The sequence below is a fragment of the Corvus hawaiiensis genome, chromosome 9, assembly GCF_020740725.1.
Source record: "Corvus hawaiiensis isolate bCorHaw1 chromosome 9, bCorHaw1.pri.cur, whole genome shotgun sequence".
Taxonomy (NCBI): Eukaryota; Metazoa; Chordata; class Aves; order Passeriformes; family Corvidae; genus Corvus; species Corvus hawaiiensis.
This window is the reverse complement of record NC_063221.1, coordinates 11,722,955-11,746,115: the sequence shown is the minus strand read 5'-3', so window position 1 is coordinate 11,746,115 and position 23,161 is coordinate 11,722,955. Positions and strand designations below refer to the sequence as shown.

The window sequence follows — 23,161 nt, the reverse complement described above, 5'->3', positions numbered from 1 at the left end:
CACCACCAAAATAAAACCCCACAAAACAAAACAGCTGAAAAAAACGGAATAGTCCCTCAGGTTGAGAGCCTACAGTTTTGCATGATGATTTTTTTTATCCCCCCAACAAGAAGTTTTAAAAATGGCTATGATAAATTTATGTCCATATAAACTCATCTTATGGTGCCAAAACACAATAGTCATGCCTTTCACTAGCTGTTGTTTCTGCTATGTTCTTTGCACCATCATTTGTGTTCATGCAGCCTATGCATTGATTGGATCAAGAAGCTGATTCTGCTGCAAACTTTTCTTCTTGACAGGTTAGGTTTTGCTAGCAGTGTGGATTTATGAAACATTAAATTGAAAGTGGAACTACAGCGTTAGTGTTTTACCGTCACACAAGAAGTTGCACTGTTTAAACTGATCTTAAAAAAAGCTTGAAGAATCCAGGTACTTAAATGAAGCTACATTTGTTTCTTTCATAGGATTTGGATTTGACTTAAATCTGTTAAGGCTGATTCAGTCTAAACCACAGAAGCAGACAGAAGAATAACATGTTTTTGGGAAAGTTCCAACTACACTGAAAATCAGCAGTTTAACCAGTGCAACTGTACATTCACTACGTATTATTCAGTGGAAGCCTGAAAACCAAAGCTATTTACTACAAAACTTGAAATCCTAATTCTGAAAAGAGATGCAGAGACTCTACCAGAAAAAGATGGGGTTACCACAAATCACCAGCTGATCAAGATCCACAGGGGACTACCTGGAACTAAAAATCATACATACTCCTTCCTCTCTTATCTTCTACAGACAGCTAGTAGCAGAAGACAGGGAAAGAAAAAAGCAACCTCATAATCTGTTAATACTGATTTTATCTACCCAGAAATAGAAAATAGGTATATCCTATCATTTGTATTATCTAATAATCTGTATTTGATGTTTAAACCTTTTGTCAACATAGAAATTTACTATTAATTGCAAGAAGATTCACCACAGTTTTGTAACAACACAGTAGCACAGTTTGGCACGCTTGAGGGTTACACTGAAATTATTTTTCACAACTGATTAATTTACAAATGTATAACTGTAGGGAATTATGAAATCACTAAAAAAAATTTACTTGTTAACTTTGTTTCACCTTTTAGGTACCTAATTTTACTGTTTATTGGCCAGAAATTAAAATTAAAGAAAAGCTTTCCCTATTGACTAAAATTATCTATTCTTCCCATGTTTGCCTGGCCATCTCTGATCAGAAGAGGCATTCAGAATTTAAATTTAATTCCGGTTCCAGACCTGACCATACCTTGGAAACTCTGAAACTTAAATAAACAAAGGTTTTGCCTAGAAAAAGGCAGATAGCAAACCTTCTTAAATTTTCAAGTGGAGTTCACCATTTGAACAGCTAACTGTCTTGGTAACATGGAGAACCTAAATTAAAAAGCCCCAGCCTGAAAATGATGGTGGAAAACATTAAAAGCTGAACAATGGAACATTCCAGTTCCCCTTCATGCTAAGTTATAAAAAACAAATAGAACCAGCAGTTAGGAATTTAAAAACATCAAAGAAAGAAAATAAAACAATTCAGATATTGAGAATTAAGCTACAACTGTAACATGAGCATAGAAAATTCTAAATAAATCTATAGAAGCATAGTTTAATTTTTCCAAAAAAATGGAAAATCATGTAATAGAGCTTTAGTTAATAAAAAGGCAGAACTTAATTCCCCCCTGCTCACCTGTTTTTAATCTAAGAATATTTATTGTTACTAATGACTATACCAAAGCACAACATGAAAAGAAAAATTATATACATATTTCAACAATACCCAAACCTGGTACAGGAATTCAGCTACAGTTCTTTCACAGCTTTGCTGAGATGCAGAGGTAAGGCAAATACAACATTGATTCTGTGCTTTTAAAGGAGGAATACATGGACTGATGCAATCTGGAGACACATAATCAGTGTAAAACACCTGGGCATCTGGGAATCAACATTAAGACGTGCTTGACAGGAGCCACATGATAATTTAACAGGAACTCCTGTTAGAAATGCTGGCCAACTTGATTTGATGCAGTGGACCCATCCAATGCATCTACATTAGTTTTCCTTGTAAAGCCACATTCAGTATAATCCTCTGTGAAGAAATACAGGGTTCAGTTAGGATGTTTCTTGCGTTTCTGAACCTCAGATGTTTGCATGCATGCAATGACCATTACCTTTAGGAAAAGTAAGCGAAAACTTGGGAAATAGTGTGAGACATATGACTAAAAGAAAAGCTGAGATTTCATGGTAAATTAACCATCAGTTGAACAGTTTATCAAAAAAAACCTGGAGTTAAATAATCCTCATGCTAATACAACCCCCAAGCATGGAGCACCTTACTTGACAATATAATTTATGCAGTTGAATCCCTAGTGAGGCAAAAAACATAACGTGTACCTGGGATAATAGTATCAAAAACACAGTGTACAGAAGAGATGGCCTTAAATACACATTTTTTCCATTATATGGCAACTGTTGCATGATTTTGCTATTTTGCAAATGCATTTATACCTTGGCCAACAGAACTGGGCTCCTGTGCTGTGTTACAGCTTCAAAATTCATTTAAAACAACACAATACCATTTTTAGGTAAATGTGTTATTCCACCAAGTCCCTTTATGGCATCAGTTACAGATTATATAAATTTTTTAACAATTGATTTAAAAATTTTGACAGTGAAGATAAATTATAAACTAAAAATGTTATCTTTTTACTCCTAATAGAAGTTGCAAACTGTAAGTGAAAATAAATATTACTGGATTTTTACAAATACAGACAATTTGATGGAATTGCTCTGATAATAATTTTCTCTTTGATATATATTTGTTTACCATATTAAGACTCTCATGCACTTTCAATTTTCAAAATTGTTCTCTTCTTTTCAAGATGGCCTAAAACCCACATAAAACTTCCTACTATTCTTTTCAGGAGAAAGAAAAACCACTAGAGGACAGAGGAACACAGGTTATCTGCCTGGCCTCTGTTAACTTTGTTTTATCTAAATTTGAGAAATGAACTTGTCAAGGACATCTTATTCTCCAGATTTCTATGCTATTATCACTGTTGAAAACAGTTTAAATTTTCCATGGCAGGGTATATGCACCAGGGTATATGCACACCATTATTGGAAGAACCACCATTTTCTTTTGCTGAGTCACAACCTGATTAGCCTTCATTGGCATTCCTTACATTTAAAAAACCCCTACAAATGCAAAGATATTCACTACATTCATGTTTTTGAAGCTGAACATCTAATCCAGGCTGGTAACCTGTCACTGCTTCAAAGTGGCACTGAAAAGGAGGCAGCAGCTTACGTGAGAACACACCAGGATGAGAAGGAGGATTACAGCCTTGCAGCAGCTTGGAAATCTGTTCTGCATTCAAGTGCAGGAATAATACCAAAAGGTGTTCAAACTGATTACCAATTCTTCAATAATAATTACATCACAACAGGGTAAAGGATCTTTCTGAAGCAAGTAATTTTACATACTCTGGAACTGTCTGCTATCCCTACCTATTTTGATGTGTATATAATACTACTTAATTAACTGAGCTCTGCAAACAAAAGAAACAAAATCCTGTTAGGAAAGGGAATCAAACGTAATCTGGTTTTATTGTATATATAATAAAACCTGTAATCAACCAGTACTTTGGATCATAGCCAGAGCAATCCTTCCCATGATATCACATACAGATCTCTCTTTTGAGATTCATGAAGGAAAAAACTATTAAAAACCATGAAACAAGTTCCAGTCTTTTTCATATAAGATCTGTATGGGGTTTTAATTCATTCTAAAGTGTTCGTTAATCTTAAATTCCTTACCACTAATGTAACAGATGTTTCCCTGCTATCAAAGATTTATTTGTCAGAAAGGACAACTGGCTATAAAAAGTGCAACTCTGTTAGTTTTACTTTTAAATGGGTATTTTCATGGAAATGATAAAACTAATAACAAAATGAATACTACGAATTTGCTTTCTTTAACAAGCAGTTAAAAGTTCAATGTCTGCAAGAGTAAGCATTTACAGTTAAATGCTTACTCTTGTTTAAAATATTTTAACTCCCACACCTACCTTTTGACCTCCTGCAGATTCTGCACTGTGATGCTCTTTTAGTTTTTGTTCCTGTTCCATGATGTCTTTCAAATGTTCATTTACCTAGAGACAAAATAGCTCATTTAGTTGTCTGTTCTAAGAAACAAGTCACAGAAATTAGAAGTTTTTCAAAAGGTCTATAAATCACGAACACAGAGTTAACTAAAAACATAAACCAAACATTTCAGACTATAGCCCTGAAGCAAAACCAGCAAATGTCAGTGTCGGATACAGTCTAAGGTCACTGCTTGTTAGCTTTACACGATACAAACTAACCTGTCCCTTATTATGCTCAGTCACATTTGATTAACAAGGTATCCTTGTTACTTGATTTGATTGCTCAGTGAAGGTAGATCACACACAAGCAAGATATGTTCAAACAAACAGAATACCTTTGCATTTAAATCATGATAAAGTACATGACAACTTATAAAGAGCCAAAAAGAGACCCTTAAGCAGGCACCGTGGCTTCTCAACATGACCGTGACACCTAAGATGTCATATGTAGTATATATTACAGTATTAATTTAGACCTCCCATTTATTTGGTTCACACATGTTTAACTTATTTCTGCAAACTTATCTTTTTATATTCCAAAAACAGCAGATGAAGGAAAAGTCTGTATCAAAACAGTCCTGATATACCTACATACATAAATACATATCCTAGCCTCTCATCTCTAATCGAATCATACAGACAACAAAGAAAATCCCAGTTTGCTTTTCCAGCACTCATACCTTGTTTATCCAGTACATGACAGCATCCTCAATGTCATAGGGTACTTCTGTAGCTTGGAAGAAGGTTGAATACTGCTGAGTGCATGCGATGACTTTCTCAACACTGACCATCTCCACAGTATAAGCCATCATGAGGGTATCGATCATGGCCAAGTGAGCACTCTACAATGAGAAGCACCAACACCTGATTAGTTTGCAAATTGAAAGATCACTTTCTTATGTATTGCTTCTGAACATAGGCACAAAGATGAAAAGACCAAAAGTGTAAATGCTACAAGTTCTCTATCAGGTTGTCAGTTTTTAAATGAAAAACAAGTGAAAACAAACATAAGAGACTGGAGAAAACAGATTAAATTGCAAATTAAAATAACTTCTGTAAAATTAACACCAAATTTAAAGAACTGAAAGTGAACAGAATAAGCAAGTTTAATTCAAACATCACATCACTTTTAACAGAGCTAAAGAGATCTTTTAAATTTGTCACTCATAGCAAAACCAAAACCCCCTGTCTGATAGATGTTATTTGTACTGAAAATAAAAGCTGAAACTGCCTGCTAAACAGCCTTCATCATCATGAAAATGCTGCATTAATATGTGAAAGTTTATCTATATTTAAAGTCCTAATCCAGGAAGAAGACATGATTGTACTAATCTTCAGTAAAAACTCAACATGATAGAAAAACATTTATTTTTCTTCTAGTTATGTTATGCAGATGTAGTGTAGGTTCCACAGCTATATATACTCAACTAGGTTTAAAACAATATACCTTCCGTTAAAAGAGGAGTTACATTTCTTCTGGTGGTTTATATATATATATATATATATATATATACATATATATATATATATATATATAAAGATGATGGCTATTTCACAGTTTGTAATAGTTCAAAATGAACAAACAATCCCCCCCCCCCCCCAACCCAACACAATAACCAAAAAAAAGAGGATGACAACCAGGATTTACATTAGATTCGTGTGATTGAATAATAAAATGATAGTTGTTTTTAGAGGCAGTGCCTACAGCTAAACACATTTCCTTCTGCTTCATGATAAGAAAAACAGAAACAGCTTTCTAAGTATTAAGCAAGATTTCCCATAGACCAGACCACTTTCCAAAGACAGTATTTTTAAAACACTGCCTTTAAACACAGCTCAGGATGCAAACAAAGATCCCCAACACTTGTTAACACCATCACTTCAATACTATAAAAAATATTCACACAAACATCTCACAAGGTAGCTGTAACAGCCATGGTGACAGCGATGAACAACATGCGTCACACAGCAATATGCTATCTAATCGTAACAGTTAACGTAGCTCATGCACATCCAGAATTCCCAGCAGGAAAAAGAACAGATTCAGACTATACACTGCTCTCAATGTTTATATCAATGCAAGTGATGATGCTGACCTCAGAAGTAGGCAGCAGCAAATACCCAATTTTTTAAAGCAATTAAGTTGCTTTGTTTCACAAAAAAGGCAAACTACACTTAACAGGCATTCACAAAACTCAAGTTGACAGCCAATCTTCCTGGGACAAGCTTATTCTCCTTGGACCCTGGGTATGACCTGAGAGCCCTGTCTGCCACAGACTCCATGTGTGCTCCCAGTAGCGTCAGCAGCTGGGCAACGAATCAGCACCTCCTTACTGCTGCCACTACTGATGGACCCAGTCTGAATAAACTCCTTCCACCACCATTATTATGCCTTAGGAGCTTATTTACAGACCTTTATGGACAAATACTGATATAAGCTCTTAGGTGAGTGGAGGAAAGTGCTGGGCAGCTGAATCTTGCCACCCAAAAGTACTTAAGAAGGAAAGGTATTGCCTGTGTCCAGCCTCCTGAGGAGCCTGCACTCCAGTGTGCAGTGCAGCAATGCTACACAGGGATGCACGAACCACTCCTCTGCTGGCCCAGCAATGCAGTGCAGAGGAAGGTTCAAAGTATCACATTAACTACGAGTACAGTCCCCCAAATCCTTGTGAGGGATTGCAGAGCCTGGGTCAGCCAGACAGATCCATGCACTTCTGGTAGGAGTTCCCAGGTCAGATTGCAGAAAGGTAGTTTAGCACGTGTAACATGCAGGAAAGAAGGGAAGATTTGGATCATCTCTGGCATCCAAGGTCATTGCTCTAATATTCTTTCCTTGCTACATCTTGCCTAGAATGAATAGCACCTGGGTTAAAACCTTGTGCTATTTTCAGAACGTCTTCAAAAAAACTAGAAAGAGACATTGAATCAGCAAGAAAATGCTGGATTTGGTTTTTTAGAGGAGGTAGTGCACGAAAATGTGTTTTTCAGCCAGACTAAGAGTGGCCTCATAGAGAATGCTACTGCTAGGAGTGTGCTAGGAGTCACCCAGGCTGATCAGGAACTGTTCACACTGCCTGCTGCACAAGGGCATTGTTTCCACCCTTCATTCCCTGCCTGCGGGAATGCAGGTATGAAAGCTCCCAGCAGGTGTGAAAGCAGCATCTTCTTCCCCAGCTGTTGATCCATGAGTAGTTCCCTGGCTACTACACCTGTGCTCTGAGACCAGCCTGCAAGAAAAGCAGCCACTGGAACTCCCCAGAGGGAATTTAGTAGCCTTCACAGCCCCCATGCTGGATCATGAGCTTCTCTGGAAAACACCTATAAAGTGGATTGCCAGTGGACAGAGAAAGCCACTGAAGTGTTGCTAGAACTGCCAGTATGCTCAGTACATTATAAATATATTAGGAAAAGTAAATTATTTACAATTAGTCAACTGAGTCTCATTTTCAATGTTTCTTGCAAATCATTAATGAAGTGCAAACAACTTAAACAAACAGAGGGAAGAATGACCTCAGATTTGTACTATCAAAACTAAGTGTAATAAACTTTTACTGACACTGGCTAGATCCATGTCACAATCCTTCTTTTATACAAGAAATCAAATACAAGCATCTTCAGTCTCAAAAGTGACTCCAAGTTATTTTCTTTATAATCCAGGCAGGACACTCAGAAGACTTGTAAAAAACAGTAAATAATAAAAAGAAAAATGAGTATTATCCTGAGAAACAAACAACGAATTGCCACTTTTTTCAGCTAGCAAAAATCAAACTTTTGGTTTTATAAATAGTTTCTTTACTAATGAAAATATTCAAAACTAGTAACGTATATGGATTTATTCCCCTAGAAAATTGCAAGCAACGAAATAAACATATATGATACCTTATATCTAAACCAGTTGTTTGTTTAGTTTGGTTTGTTTGCTGGGTTTTTTTCTTAAAGGAGTTACAAGAAGAATGAGAAAACTATTTAATTCCACGTACAGCCCTACTGGTTTTCTTCCATTTATTCTGGAAAGAACAGACATGCTGCGTTCTTTTACATCTCTTGATTCACTATGCTCAATGAGAAAGAGTAAATTAAAACCGCACTATAAAAACAGTGTCCTACTCTTCCAAATACAGGCATTGTCAGCATAACTGCTGAAGCTCTCTAAAAAACCCCAATTTTTAAGAAATTCTGTTGATAATAATAAAGTTCTGAGGTTTTTTTGCCTCTCTCACTGAACAGCATATTTTAGGTACAGCTAAAAGAATCCAGAGGGAGAGTTCATTTTTACTAGTCAGATCTGCAGTTATGAGTGAATTATGCAAGGAAGCAACATTTCCTATCTGAGAGAGAAGCAGAAACCACTTGGAGCCGGGCAGAAACTGGGATGAACCACTCAGCAATGTCTTCTCTCTCTGGACAAGCCTGGAACACAATGCCTGAAGGAAGTCCCCTGAAGGAGCTGCTGATGACTGGGATGAAGACAGTACATTAAGTGTTGGTATTTCCTCTGAGGTGGCAGCATTCTGAGACACAGCCTAAAAAACCCAGGCAGGATTCCATGCTGTCACATACCTCCCACATCCAGAATTGCAGCAAGGCATAAATAAAGATGTACAATTCCAAAAAAGAAAAATCAATTTAGAGAAGTAACTTTAAAAAGCCCCAAATGGTAACATTAAATTACACAAAACCATTAGAGAAATACCACCAAAAAAAATCAAGATCAACACAGCAGCAGTGAACAACACAGGAAATAATACACTTTTCACATAAGTGTTATGCAGAGATTTGTCTTAAGCCAATTCAAAAAAACCTTTTTTTCTTTGATTGCTTCACTACAATGGTGCAAAGCAATAAAGCCTTAAATAGAACACAACAATATATTAAAAAATACAAAATGCTGGATTCTTAGAGGTATTTTGTTTTCTAAGAGACAAATGTGGTTTTGTCTTTCCCAGCTACAGCCTGCACAGAACACAAGAGTTTTAACTTACTAATCTTAACAATCTCATGTAATTACTGGTTAGATTCTGCCCTGTAATGTAGGCTTCACAGTTTTTCATTCTACTGCTGAATAGTTCAATAAGAAGCTTACTGAACTGCAGAAGAAAAATTATTCTGAGCATGGCTGCTAATGCTTTCCTGTCTGCCTAATATTTGATTACAGAGCTTTCTTCGCCTCCCTTGAAGAACTGAAAACAACTTCATTAGAAAGTGTACTAAGCAAAAGGTGTATGTGATACTGCACACACAGATACTTATGGATAAATATCACAAATTACAGACAGCTCCTACATTGTTACCTACTACTAAGGATATTATATTCCATTAAGTGATATTCAGGACAAGAGTTCTCTTTTCAACTCCATCTTTAGGAAAAACACAGACAAACCCATTTCCCACTACAGTACTTGAAGAAAGGGGAAGAAAGAAAACAAAGAATATAATTGTTACCCTCATGCTAAATAGAAATAAATAATTAATTCACTCTTTCCTGGAGTTTTTCTCTTTTATTAAAAGTCCCCTAAACTCACTACGCTTTGGAGAAGAGATTTGATCTTTGACAGACTGGCTTTTGTAAGTAGAAACACATATTGCACAACAAATACATATAATTCTAGCTAAATTCACTAAAGATTTGCCTCAACTGGATCAGGCACTTGAGCAAAGAACAGACGAGATCAGCTCTCTACATTTAGCTGGGAGAACTTTTGTATCTCCCTTGCATCAGTGGTTAGTGTGTAACCAACTGCTTCTGCCTTCTGAAGCCTTCTGAAGAGGTTTGGATCCCGGTACTTTCACACTCCACTTAAAAAACAGTAATTCCAAGGGCTTGATGACAATTACTCTGATTATCAAGAATATATATGAAATAATCAGTATAGGACACATACATTAAGAAAAAAGACAGGTAAAGCAAGAGTTGCTCATATCCATGGTAAAAGAAAGACAGTAATAACAGGTGAGTATGTGCTTAAACACAGAGGAAAGGTGTGCCAAGAGCACTGTGAGGATCTCCTTCCATACCACTTTAACCCACGTCTATGCATCCAGCTTCCTTGCAGATTCTGTGAACAACAGTTTGAGGAGACTGGGTAGCTTAACCCTCCAGGCCTCTTTCCCTGAGACCCTCCCCCAGATAATCCAAGTCTCAAATGAATCTGCAAGCATAATGAGATATCATCTAAACTCCAAGTCTCAACTAAGAGTGGAAAACTGCAGAATTCCTGCTCAGGGAAAATATAGGCCAAGGCTTGAATACTGCAGGAGGTGAGGAAGGAAATCATGAGCAGAGCCAATAGGTGATAACTCTATTACAGATTTCAAAGCTATTGCTTCATTTCACCATCATTTTTACAGCAAAATGAAGACAATTTTGATACTAGAAAGGAAACAAATTCTAAAATATTTCAATCAACAACACGGAGCAGTCTGAAGTAGTCAGTTCTGCTCTGCTTGATGATTTTCGAATGCAATTTTTCTCTAGCCTGACACAATACTTATGCTTAGCACAATCCTAAAATAACCCCAGCTGTCTAGTTAGTCTTGTCCTGCAAGGGAATGATCATGCTGAATTACCTCCTTGCTGCACTGTCATGAAGAACAAGGGCCCGACTCTGATAAGATGCTTACTCAGCAAAACCAGGCATTACTGAGTCATCCTAAGCACCTCGAGACGGGTTCTGCAATGCAGGGGGAATGGTTTTTGCTTTCAGTGTTTTTATAACCTTCTCTACTTGGTTAACTTCTTAAATTAAGTAATCTATTATATGAATATATATAATAAAAAATCATTGGTGGGCTGACTATACACATGTGACACAGGAAACGTAATTCACTTCTATAAAAATGATTTCTTAGGTACAGATATTGGCTGTGTTAACCATTTTGATAGCACTTTTAAGTTCAACCTAGGGTTTTTCCTCATTATGCTTGTTAGGGAACTTCATAATTTTTTCTACTAACTCAATCCTAACTAAGTACCTAAAAGAGATTCCCAGACTCTTTCTGGATGACACAACCAAGTGAGACCTTGACCTACTCCAGGACATAGTGAAACAAAATACCTGCACAACACACACTAGAATCAAGAACCAGCAAATGGTGTTCATCACATTATTTGAATTTTGACTTATTTTACAGTTTCACATGACCTACTTTGAATTTTTAAAATATACTTAACAACTGCAAGTTTCCTGTACCTTATTTACTGGAAACTTCAAGTGCTTAATGGTAAAAACCACAAAGACACTTCAGTGTCTTTGTGCTAAGTACTCCATGTTTCAAAGATAAACACTGGTAAGTTAGATAGTTTAAACTAAACCAAGAAAGTAACACAGGATAACTGGTAAGACAGTTATACACATTTCAACAAGTAAATAGCCAGACCCTCAAACTTTCCAGAGGACTTTGTTTTTGAAGATAATTCAGGATTTTCCTAGAATATACTGTCAAATCCTGTCCAGATAAAACAACCCCAAAAGTCTCTTACAAAAATTACTTATGTGCATTGTCTTCTTGCCCTTATGCTGGTCATTCAAACCAAGAACAAGCAATAATTGTATTAAATATCATCTGAATCTCTTTTTGTCACAGCAAGCTCCACTACTCTTTGAGGAATACAGGAGTGCAAAAAAGAAAAACAAGGCTTTGTCTTATCCATATATCAAAAAATAGTTCCCTCTTCCTGACGCACTCATACCTGCATAGGAATGACATTAAAACTACTGGTTTAACTTCTATGGCAGCTCAGCTAAACACCTGCAGAGGCAGTTATCACCAGGAAGTATCAAAGCATATTCATCTCAGAACATCTGCTGAAGGAAGCCAGCCTTAGGAGTGCTGGAGAACTACCACTCCCTCATGGAGAAGCAGGAGGAGCGACAAGACAAACCAGATTTCTACAGAATTTGGGGTGAGGAGTTCAGGATGGGGTGATGCAATAGAAGTATGTAAGAGGGGAAGTCAGGCAAAGAGAAAAAGAGGCAGAGATCCCAAAATAAAATCTATGTGTAGGGCAGAGGTATTAATTCATGGAGATGAGACTGGAAAAGGAAACAGAGGGATGTCTTCTTCAGGGCATGAAGCCTGGCACTGTGCCTCAGCATGCTGCAAGCCCCACTGACAAAGCCTTTCCATGCCATGGCTTGGTCTGGGATCAGAGCAGAGTACTTCTGAAACTTTGCAACACAGACTTCTAGCTCATCTGTGTGACAGTTAAATTGACAGCCAGTTTTGAATGGCAGCTTTTTTAGCTCAGGTAACTGATACCACATGCTTTCTGACTTATCTGCATTTCAGTTTTGCATTTTTTTGGATCAAACTAGTTAGTTACTCTCACCCTTTATCTCACAATCTTTAGAAGGTTTAAAGACTTGAATGAATGTAAAATACCCATTTGATACAAGGCATGCAACCAACTTGATATTACAATAATGATTTACTAAAAAAATCACCTCAAGTAATACAGAGCACGATATTTGACATGATTCTCAATATTTAACACATCTACTGCCAGTGGCCTTAGGTTCTGATTAACTGAATGGTAGTAATGAGCTTTTCTGCACATAGTAGTAATGATGCTCTAATTGCAGTGATGAATAGAACAATATACTGGTTTGTTCAACTTCCCTGTTTCAAAAACGGAACTCTCAATATAATCATGTTTCTATCAAGCTTTTTCTTTAAAAAAAAAAGGTAAACACAGAACACTGCTTTTCTACAAGAGCAGAGATAACTTTAACTGTGGTTCTTTCCCTCATTTCTCAAACCAAAAGATGATCAAAGTAGGGGCAAACTATCAATGGAAATCTCCAACTGAATTGCACACAGTTCTGGGACTGGACTTCCAGGGTATGTTTTTAACTCCTACATTCTACTCAGTTTCCTCAGAAAATGTGCCTCCCAGCTGAAACTTGTGTGAGACACTTGCCAAAATGCAAAACTGGAAATACAGACTTAAATTCTATGGGAAGGCATTTTAAGAACGACTTTTAGTTACAAACAAGATATTTGGGGGGGCTGTTCTTTGTAAAAACCATCTTTGTTTTTGAGAGTTACCATCCTTCTTGGTCCAAATTTGTATTTTTATCACGTATGGAGGAAATGTGTATCATTCAACACCTTAGATAAAGCAAAAAAATTTAGTATTGAAGCTAATGCCTCTGACATGTAAGCATCCAAGACCTAGGGACAGCTTCATTCTGTCAGATATCAAATATCACCATATTTTCACAAAACTGCTGCTGAAGAACCTATGAAAAGCTTCTGTGTTTTTTTTAAATTGCTGATACACAAAAATCCATTTTTAGGAAAGAAACATGAGAATCTTTGTTAGGCTTAGCTTTCTTTGTTGATCTAGCAAAATGCTGGCTTAAGAAATCAAAACGTATGGTCATTTCAACATGCTATCTTCAAAAAGGGGAAAACTAGTTTCAATTTTTATATGAAAACTTAATATGAAATCTTCCTGCATTTGCATATGAACAGGCTCCTGAAAACTTCCTTGCTGTTTCTTTATTAATGATGCAAGGGCAGAGAAATAAGGTCATCACACTCATTACTGCAATGGCAGTTACATTAAGAGTAGGAGTTATTTGACCTTCTCTTTAAAGGTTTTTAGGAATACCACATTTTTAGACCATAACACAGCACAGTAAGACATGAGAGTGAAATTGACCTGGACAAAAATTTTCTGCTAAAATAATAGCCAAGGTCAAAAGAAATTTCCTAGTCTCCTACTTTAAATGAACTCTATCAGCAGTGTTAAATAATTAAAACAGACACATAAAATTATACTGCTCACAAGAAATCTCTTTCTCTATGGCTGTTAAAGTAGTAAAACCTTGCAAGTGACAAGCTGTTGACTAATAGCATTACTAAATCAGACAGCTGACCAACATTTTTTCATCTACTTATTAAAGGATTAGGACAGGCCAACCACAACAGTGGCTGCTAAACAAGGATATGGCCCACAGTGATATTATAGCAGAAGTGGGAAAGGTGCTTTATGATTGTTTCAATAAACATATTCAAAAGTGTTTCCACCTGTTTGGTTAATCTGGACTAAACACCAAACTTTAGGACAGATCTTGAACCTCAGAAGTACTGGTTCTTCAGAGAAAGACTCTTACATATGCACACACAGGAGTAAAACAATTACTGTAAACTTTAAGTTCTGTTTTTTCATTGTTCAAATCAACTGTACTAAGGAATATACTTTATTCTTAAGAAAGAGCAATCTGTGTGCCCTCATAGAGCTCGTGCTGTACCAATAATCCTTTTAAATAGATTATTTGGACCTGAGGATGTCCACTTCATCTACCGCTGCAGATTTTTGCAGGACATCTGGCAGTAGTCTCCATCACCATAAGCTTCTGCTAAGCACAGGGTCATACCCAGGCTCTGTCTGCGTCAGGAACTGCTGCAGACCAACAGGAGCAGATTGGTACCCAGAAAAGGGTTGTGCTGAGGATGGGATACCTACAAGAAGGACTGCAGTTGCCAGCAGTTGCTCAACTTAAAAAAAAAAAATCTGGAATTCAAGCAGCTTACTAATAATGCAGTGGATTGACTTTGTATCAGCATTTCACAAAAATGGGAAGGTCAATGACATAGTAACTAAAACTTTTCTTGAAAGTTACTTTGGTAAAGGCATGAAAACCCATCTTCAGGAGGTACAACTTCTTCAAGAAAACTTTCTTTTGAAAAATGAAATGGGTAATTAGCTTGCACAGAAAATATTAAAATGTTTTACCCAAAGAATTAAGAGAGAACAGGAGACCACTGTGAACTAGAGGCTACTTCTTAGTTAACTGGCAAGCAAGGTAAAACAGTGCCCATTCTCATCCTTCACAAGTATCTGTTTGTAAACCAGCTCTTTTCAGGGCATGAAAACAAATTGGAAAGTCTCCTTCATCCACCTCTCTTTGGTAATGAAATAACTGCCACTTCATAAGTCTTCTTAAAGATTAAAACAATAAACCACACCATTGTGTTCTCATTCCTCATGCATTTTTGGTTTATAATGTTATTATTCCAGGAGATGTTGCATAATTAGTAGCTCTTGAAACAGTGAAGTCAGCCGCAGCAGTAACCTATTCACATTGTAGTAAACAACCATTTTCTTAGGCAAAATATCCCTCCTCCTTTTCTCCCCGACTAAAGCATGCTGAGTTAGAGAGCATGGTGATAAACGAAACAAAACAAAGCAACCAGCTGAAGAGAAAATCACAAGGCAGAAATGGGAAAACTGGTAACTCCTTTCCTTTAGTTTTCAAAATAATTACTTAAGATGGCAATAACTAGATTGTATTTTCTTTGCTTCCAAGAATACCAATAAATACCAATAGTATTATTAGAAACTTTGTGCTACAAGCACAAGATATGTCAGTGCATGCTGTCCAGAAACCACACAAGCCCTTCACGTGATGAAATCTTTCCTCTGGCAAAAGCAGTGACCCTCATATATGAAACTCAACTATTAATCACCTTGTTAATTGGAAATAGGAGGGAAGATGAACAGAGGGAAGAAGATGGAAAGTATTTTATAGCTGTCCTTAAGCAATGGATTCAGAGACCACCAGGTGTAAACACGAACTCCCCTCAGCAGTACAATCTAGTGCCATGCAAGGATCAGTGCAGGCCCTGTGCAAGAGTCAGGCAGTTCCAGCAATTCTCAACACTGTTTCATCGGCCAAAAGCACAAAACACAGAACAAAAATCTTTGCTGGGCAGTGTGACTGTTGGAACATTTGGAGGAGCTGAAAACAGGTTTTGTTTTTGGATGAGGTGGAAAAGAAGGTGGTATAAGCATAGAGGAATGACATCAAGCCAGGCCAAAATCCCTGGAGAGGTATTGCTGCAAGGACTTAATCGATGGTTTTTCTAATTGGACTAAGTAAAGCAAAGAAAAGTAGAAATGGTTGTTTTCCATTTCTTTCCTTAATTTCTGAATGCCTTATTTTGCTGTGTTTCATGTCTGTGGTTTGTTTGGTTTTTTTCCAAACCTCCTTCTCATTAAAATTAGAAATTGCCTGACATCTGTTCTTTCTTTTCAAGCATCCAAACTCTGAAATCCCATAATCCGTAAATGGGAAAGGACGATTACTCAGAAACTTGGCTGAACTACATGTGAGACACATTATGGGACGTTTCAGCAATCAATTTAAAATCATTGGCTTCAAGTGTGTTATTTCAGAATTGCAGGCAGTATCTGTAACTTATGTTACCTAAAATACCCAAAGGAAAATTTTATCAAACATAAAAAGCTGGCTGTCTGCATAGGCAAGTCAATCTGTAGTATTTGAAAAAGAAAAAAAAAAATCAGTACTGTGATAGAACAAGATGGAATGGACACTCTTAGAAAACCAGGCATACAGCTCTCACTGAAGAAGAAATATCAGAGGACATGTTTTGGTCATAGGTAATAAGCAGGATATATTTCAGTATCTACCTGGTCATCTGGACATATGATACATCCAAATCAATAAGCAATTTTGCCAAAGAAAATTCTTACAGTACACATTACAGATATGAAAGTCTGTGCAAAATATTATATTAAACATGAAAACTTGTCAATAGTTTAAAATGTGCTTTAAAACATAGTTTAGATAATTTAAGGTTTGCTTAGAAATGTTAATTATTCATCCTTAGACACAGAACAGTTGCTATTTTAAGATGTATTACTTAAGAATTATGATGTTTATTTCACGTTCTCTGTTGGACACATATGGACAAGAGGTACTATAGAGGCCCAAGAATGAACCCAGGCTAGAGGAATGCCAAGCCTACAAGAGAACGTACACATCGTTTCTCCCTGAACAGAGGGCTCTGTGGTACTTTAGCTTCCAGTAAATAATGTGTACTTTGTGTATATAATGCAGCTACAGTGCATATATTGATTTAATGCATTATTTTATTATCCCACGACAGATGAAAGGTGCAGGCACAGACCTGCGCTATCTCATTAGTGAAGAACTATTTCACAGTCTTATAATTATTGATGGAGAACAATCATACATGCACCTGTAATCCTCACTTTAAATAAAATTTCATTTCAGAAAGACAATTTTATATCTTCATATTGCGGCAAAGAAAAAGGAAAAATTCAAAAACTATTAGGATAAACTGATAGGAACATTCCCATTAGTACACATGCTTTCTGTTATGTCCGGAACTCTTCCCATTCATCCTCTTTGCACTTGTATGCAAAACAAATACTAGCCATCGAAGAATGGGTGCTGTAACCCTTGCTACTCTATTGTTTGGGTAGTTCAAAATATATTATCAAATCCAAACCAAAGTAAATGTTTAATACAAGTTACCCATACTGTGGAAAAAACAAGACAAAACAAAATCAGTTTTGCATGTCCAAAGAACAAGCACAGAGAGGCTCAACCAGAGTAGCTACTATAGGCTAGAGGAACATGAACATCTCTCACTTCTTTCATTATAGCCTGCAACTTCCTTGTGCCATCCCAGGATGTGCAGTCACACAGCAGGAAATGTGCCCCCAGCTCCATCCTTCAGCCAGGCGTGAGCAGCAAACTGGGCCGTGTGCCGGGACAGGACGGCCAGAGCAGGAAGCCCTTGGAAGCGAGCTGGCTGTTCAGACACCCATTCCCAGAGCCACGCCACAACAGCTGCAGGCTGCTGGGCAGCCAACTGGACCACACTGATCTACCAGAAAGTACAACTCTGAAATAGTTCAAAATAAAGAAAAGGCATGGTAATAGTGATTCTTCAAACCTTTTACTTGGATACTCTTTAAAATACTTCTATCATTGATTAACATGACCTTTACAATGACTTTTGAATTAATCCCTAACTGACTATACTGGGATTGTCTTTACATAAACTACAAATTCTTTTGGCAAGTTGAGCTTTATCAATGACTGACTATTACATTTTGAATGCTGTCTTCATCTTAACTCTTTACATTCTTAATGTCTTATTTCCCCATTTGTAGATTTGGCTCAGTAACTCTCACGTTTGTTTACATACATACATTTACACACCAATATATCTATAGGAGTGAGATGTCAGAGTAGCTTTTAATACACACAGCAAATGATGTTTACAACAGGCCTTAATGAGAATGAATCAGTCATTCAAACAGCATTACCCCTGCGAGATACGAATGAGACAGGTTGTCACATTTAGAGATTAACGTCTTGTTTTTGCCAGAGTTCCAAGAGTGCAAATGAAAACGCCAATTTGGCTTTTCCTAGCTTACCCATATTTGGTACTGCCACTAATTTTTTAAACTTTTTTTGGGTGCATAGTTAAATAGATAAATAATATCATCAATCATTTCTACATATACTAATATTGGTATTAAAATATTGGGGTTTTTAAACAGATCATTTAATAGAACAATCAACCATTACCAGACATTTGTTTAACAAGTCCTGCTCAGCTCTTTATATTTTATGTATATATATTATGATCTTTTCATTCCTCTGTTGCCCTGATCCAACATGAAAATTCAGTTACACCCTGGTATTTCAACAAGACACTGGATGAAGCAACTTAAATTCTCTTCTAATTACTGATAAAGAATGTACTACCTAGTACTGAATGTATTCATATTTGCAGATACAATGCTATATAAGTATGATAAAACATGCTGCTTGGTGAGATAAAGACAATTCTTTGACATAAATAAATAATTAATAAATATATATATATAGACCTGATTTTATAGTCTTCTCACTCAGCCTCCAAATTTTATTCTGCATTTGATTAATTTAATAAACATTTCACTGAAATAGTAAGCAGCCCTACCTTAAGCACTATGTACTGCCTACTGACATTTACAACATGGAAAAACAAGTGACCTACCAAGCATTCCAATATCACCTCAAAACCTCATTTCAATGTATAATCATGTTCAAACTGCTTATGCAAATGCAATTAATTGCATCCTCTAAAAAGGCATCTGAAGTATGTAAAAGACTGCAAAAAGTTTCTGTAAATATAAGCCTACTGTAACATGCTTTTTCACAGCAGAAAGTATAGAAGTTAAATAATATTATTTTACAAGTTCAGTTATTATTTTTATTATTTTCTTCAGTATTTTCCTGTTGTAATATGAATCCATTATTTTGCCCCCAGAAATTATGACAATAAAGTAAGAGATAATGGCATGTCTAGTTTCCAAAAAATTAACAGTGTATTATTTTAATCTGTAAAGCACCATGTATACTGATGCTGTTGCAAGAAGCAGAGGAGGAGTGGTGGGAGTTATACTGTGGGTGAAAAAAAATTTTCACCATTCTGGAAGAAGATATTCCCAGCAATAAGGCTTTATCACATCATGCCTACACAGAGATCTGGAAGTCTCTGCTTTATTGGGATTGTCACAGATTGATGATGCCCTTTTGATAGAATAACTGAAGCACTTTGGGGAAACACCCCCGAGCACTTGGCTGTGATTACCTCTTAGTAACAAAAAGGTGTAAAGTGGGAAGAAGTTAAGTTGCTCTATATCAGTGAAGCTTTGTGAATTGATGAACTGTGAGCTCCAGTCTCTGGAGAAACTTCACTTCTCTCACCCAGCCATCACTCTAAGTCCCCTTAAAGACTCAGTTCCCCTCCTAAGCCCTCTAATCTCTCACATTTTTTCTCAGACCTACATCCTGAAGGCCCTCTTGAACTACTCAGTATCTGCTGGCTCAGGAAGGAAGCTCATCAGAGTCCACAGCTATTTGGTCTGCACTTCAGCCTTCCCTTTGGCAAAGGAGTGAATTTGGCTCACTCTCGTCTAGTCCAGCAGCTATCTCCAATATGCTTGTAAGAACTTGTACAAGAAAGAATTTGTAAAATAAATAACCAGCAGAACAGAGATATACGCCATCCCTAAGTAGAACAAAAGACAAAATCAAAATGTCATTGGACTAGGATTAAACTTGCAAATTCAGATCATATTTTAAATTCTTTCCAAAGAATATTTGGGAAAGGTACAGAAGCAATGCAAAGAATGAAAAATCATCAGTGTATGCCTTCAGGAAAACTTAGAGGAAAATTCAGTCAGTGGTTGTACTGGAAGAAGAGTAGGTATTTTTCCAAGATAAAATAACTGCCAGGAAAAAACCACAACCCACCATTTTGCAGACTACAATTTGGATAAGACAACAAAAGTGACAATATGGTCAAAATAGAATATATTTTAGAATAATATGAAAGCAGTCTTGCATGATTTTATCCTTAATTTAGTCATCAAGATGGTAGCTGAGATGCACATTATCTAAAAGTAAATATGAACCAAGAGCTTCTTCATACAGGGGAAAAAGTGATGTAAGTGGCAGGAGAGACGTGCAGTTATACCATTAAACACAGCACCTTTTTAAACCACCTAAGTGCTGACAGGCTTTTGTGCTGCTGTCCAAGGTTTCAGCCTTAAAAAGCCAGCTTGTAGCTCATTTCTTTGATGACTGAGGACAGTCATGTTTAAGGGTGGAAATACTGTCCTACAGAGAAATAGCTCAATTCTGTTAGGAGTTAACATACTGACCTGCAAGCTGACACTAGTAACATATTTCCTTTTTTTTAAAGGGAGTTCTAATTCAGTCTTCTAGAAAATATATTAATTTTTGATAGTCTTTGGATTATCTGCAAGTCTGCCAATTTCATGCTTAACCTAAATCTTCATCTCAGTCTGGAGCAAATAGGGAAAGAAAAAAATACTGTATTTTTAAAACTACAAAAGGATTTAAAGAGGAGTAATCTGTACACATTGAGCTATTCTTCCAATAAGTCTCAGAACGCTGGGGACATTCCAAAAGATTAGAAGATGTGAAACAATGGATTTTATTTGAGAGCCAACAGACAATACAAAGAATTTTAAGGCCCCAATTTTGGAGTCAACAAGCAGCTTGATTTATATATGAAAAATGAACACATGCCGATTTAAACATGAACTAACGGAACATAAGCCACTTTCTAAATTCACTTAAATTTATAAGTGAAAAGTGCAAGACTTATTATGAGTGTAAGGCATCTAACTTGATACTCATACATTCTGATTAAAGAGACTTCTTAATGCTGCATACATTAAACTGATTTACAGTGCAGCCCTGAGCATAGAATCAGCAATGAATTGGTGAATTTTTCAAGAAACACCACATGAATGAGTTACCAGCTCACCATCTCTTACTATTTTTACCAGTGGCCTGGAAGGAAAACTCCTCACTGATCAGGTTTAAAGAGAAGGGAAAAATTGTGGCAAGATGATTAATTACAGGAGTAATCAGTTCTCCCTCTGAATTTGGTACAGTAAGAAGAGAATCAAGTAAGTCACAGAAATGAAAGGTCCCACCTCAGCTGAATAAAGGCAAGCAAGCTATAATAATCAGAAAGGTACTGCCTTCTCTAGTAAAAGAAAGTTTAAAGTTGTTTAAGGAACGGAACCTAAAATAATTGACACTACAGCCATAGATATGATAAGAGCATAATTGTGTTAAGTCATTAAGACATTAGATCTTGTTAGAACAAGCAAGGCTGTATTATCCTTCTCCTTCCCCCGTAAGCAGAACAAGCCAATAATACCAAGCTACATGTAGCCTGTTACATAAGTTCTCAGTTTCCCTGAAAATGAGATAAATTATCCCTCAGTGCTTAGAGGCATATGAGTATTTTTGCTGCTGTTGTTGAAAGTACAGAGTACTTTAGGAGGATTGGGGTTTTTTTTCCCCCCAAAGCTTTGACCTGGAAAAATAATAATTTTCATACATATGCATCATACTTTTAGAATTAGGATTTGCTTCTCTCTAGCAGTTCTTTGGTAGCATGTATGCATATTTCGTTATCAACTTCAGTATTACCATGCTATTGTATTTCCCAACTGTGTAAGTTAACTGTCTGTTGTATTTTTTCCTGTTGCTGAAGAAAAGCTAAAAGCAGGAGTTGGAATAAGTTGATCCTTTGCAGGTATCTACCTATAAGATACATCTTACCATAAAGAATTTAGCAACACAGAAGTTGAGACTTCCCTGACAAAATGATATACTGAACTACACTAATTTACAATCTTTCTGTGGGCAGTCACGACATTATCATCTTTTTTTAACCTCACATACACACAGCTGTCTTTACAGTGATCTTCTAACTATCATTAGATGGTTTGGTTTTGCTTTTGGGAGCCAGGAAGTTAAGAAGAGGGGTAAGGAAAAGAAACAAACAAAAAAGTAAAACCTTCGTAATTGTGAACTGAATTTTCTTTCCATCACCACTCTGTCCATTTCATTGTTTCTCTTTTATGTATTAGGATGTAACCTGGCATAGTCCTGTAATTCACCCTAACTTTTTTTTTTCCAGTCCATGCTTCAAAGTGAATTGGCTGCCTTGGCAAAACAATGCCCCAGAAACATACCAGTGGGATTTCCACAATTCTTTCTGTGTCATAGAACAGGAAGCTTTTACAAATGTTTATTACCTCACAGAATGCCCTTAAGAAGGGAAATAAAGTGCAGGGTGTTTTCCACCAAAGCATGGTTTACCAACATATGGTATAATCAGTTCCAAATTAATCTTAATATGATGGAGAAGAGAGTCAGAAAAAAGTCTGTATTAACCTTCTGCACCAGAGTAGAGAACACATCAGTAAATCGCTGGTCAGAAGGCACGATCTGAGGTTAGAGATTGTCAACACCTGAAGGGAACATGCAATGAATGTCACTGCAGGAGAGGAAGCTGACATACACATGTGTCACCTTGCAGGCTCTAGCTCACAAAAAACACACCACAAGCCATGTGTCCTACAAGCCTTGACAAGGTCAGGTGGAATCCTGGGTCCAGTTTCCAGCACAGCCTGTAAAGAAAGACAGCCACCAAATGGAGGGCATTTGGAATGAAGAAAAGGTGTGTGAAACAAAGTGCTCAAGAGGCGTTACCTGCCCCCACATAAAAGAGCTGCTACAAAAAGGAAGGGAATAAACTGCTCATGTTCACACAGACACAGGAGAAATCAAGGAGCTGATACTACGGAATAGATTTTA

At 36.7% G+C, this 23,161-nt stretch overlaps 1 protein-coding gene across 4 annotated transcripts in view; it reads right to left on the bottom strand.

The window, feature by feature from the left end:
* The window catches only part of CAMSAP2 (calmodulin regulated spectrin associated protein family member 2), an 82,313-nt gene that overhangs the window by 37,116 nt on the left and 22,036 nt on the right, over positions 1-23,161 (bottom strand). For all 4 annotated transcript variants that reach the window (XM_048312557.1, XM_048312559.1, XM_048312558.1 and 1 more), the window contains exons 3-4: positions 4,856-5,017; positions 4,098-4,181 (exon numbers count right to left, since the gene is read on the bottom strand). In XM_048312557.1, coding sequence (XP_048168514.1) covers positions 4,098-4,181; positions 4,856-5,017 — 246 coding nt within the window. The remainder of the gene's footprint in view (positions 1-4,097; positions 4,182-4,855; positions 5,018-23,161) is intronic.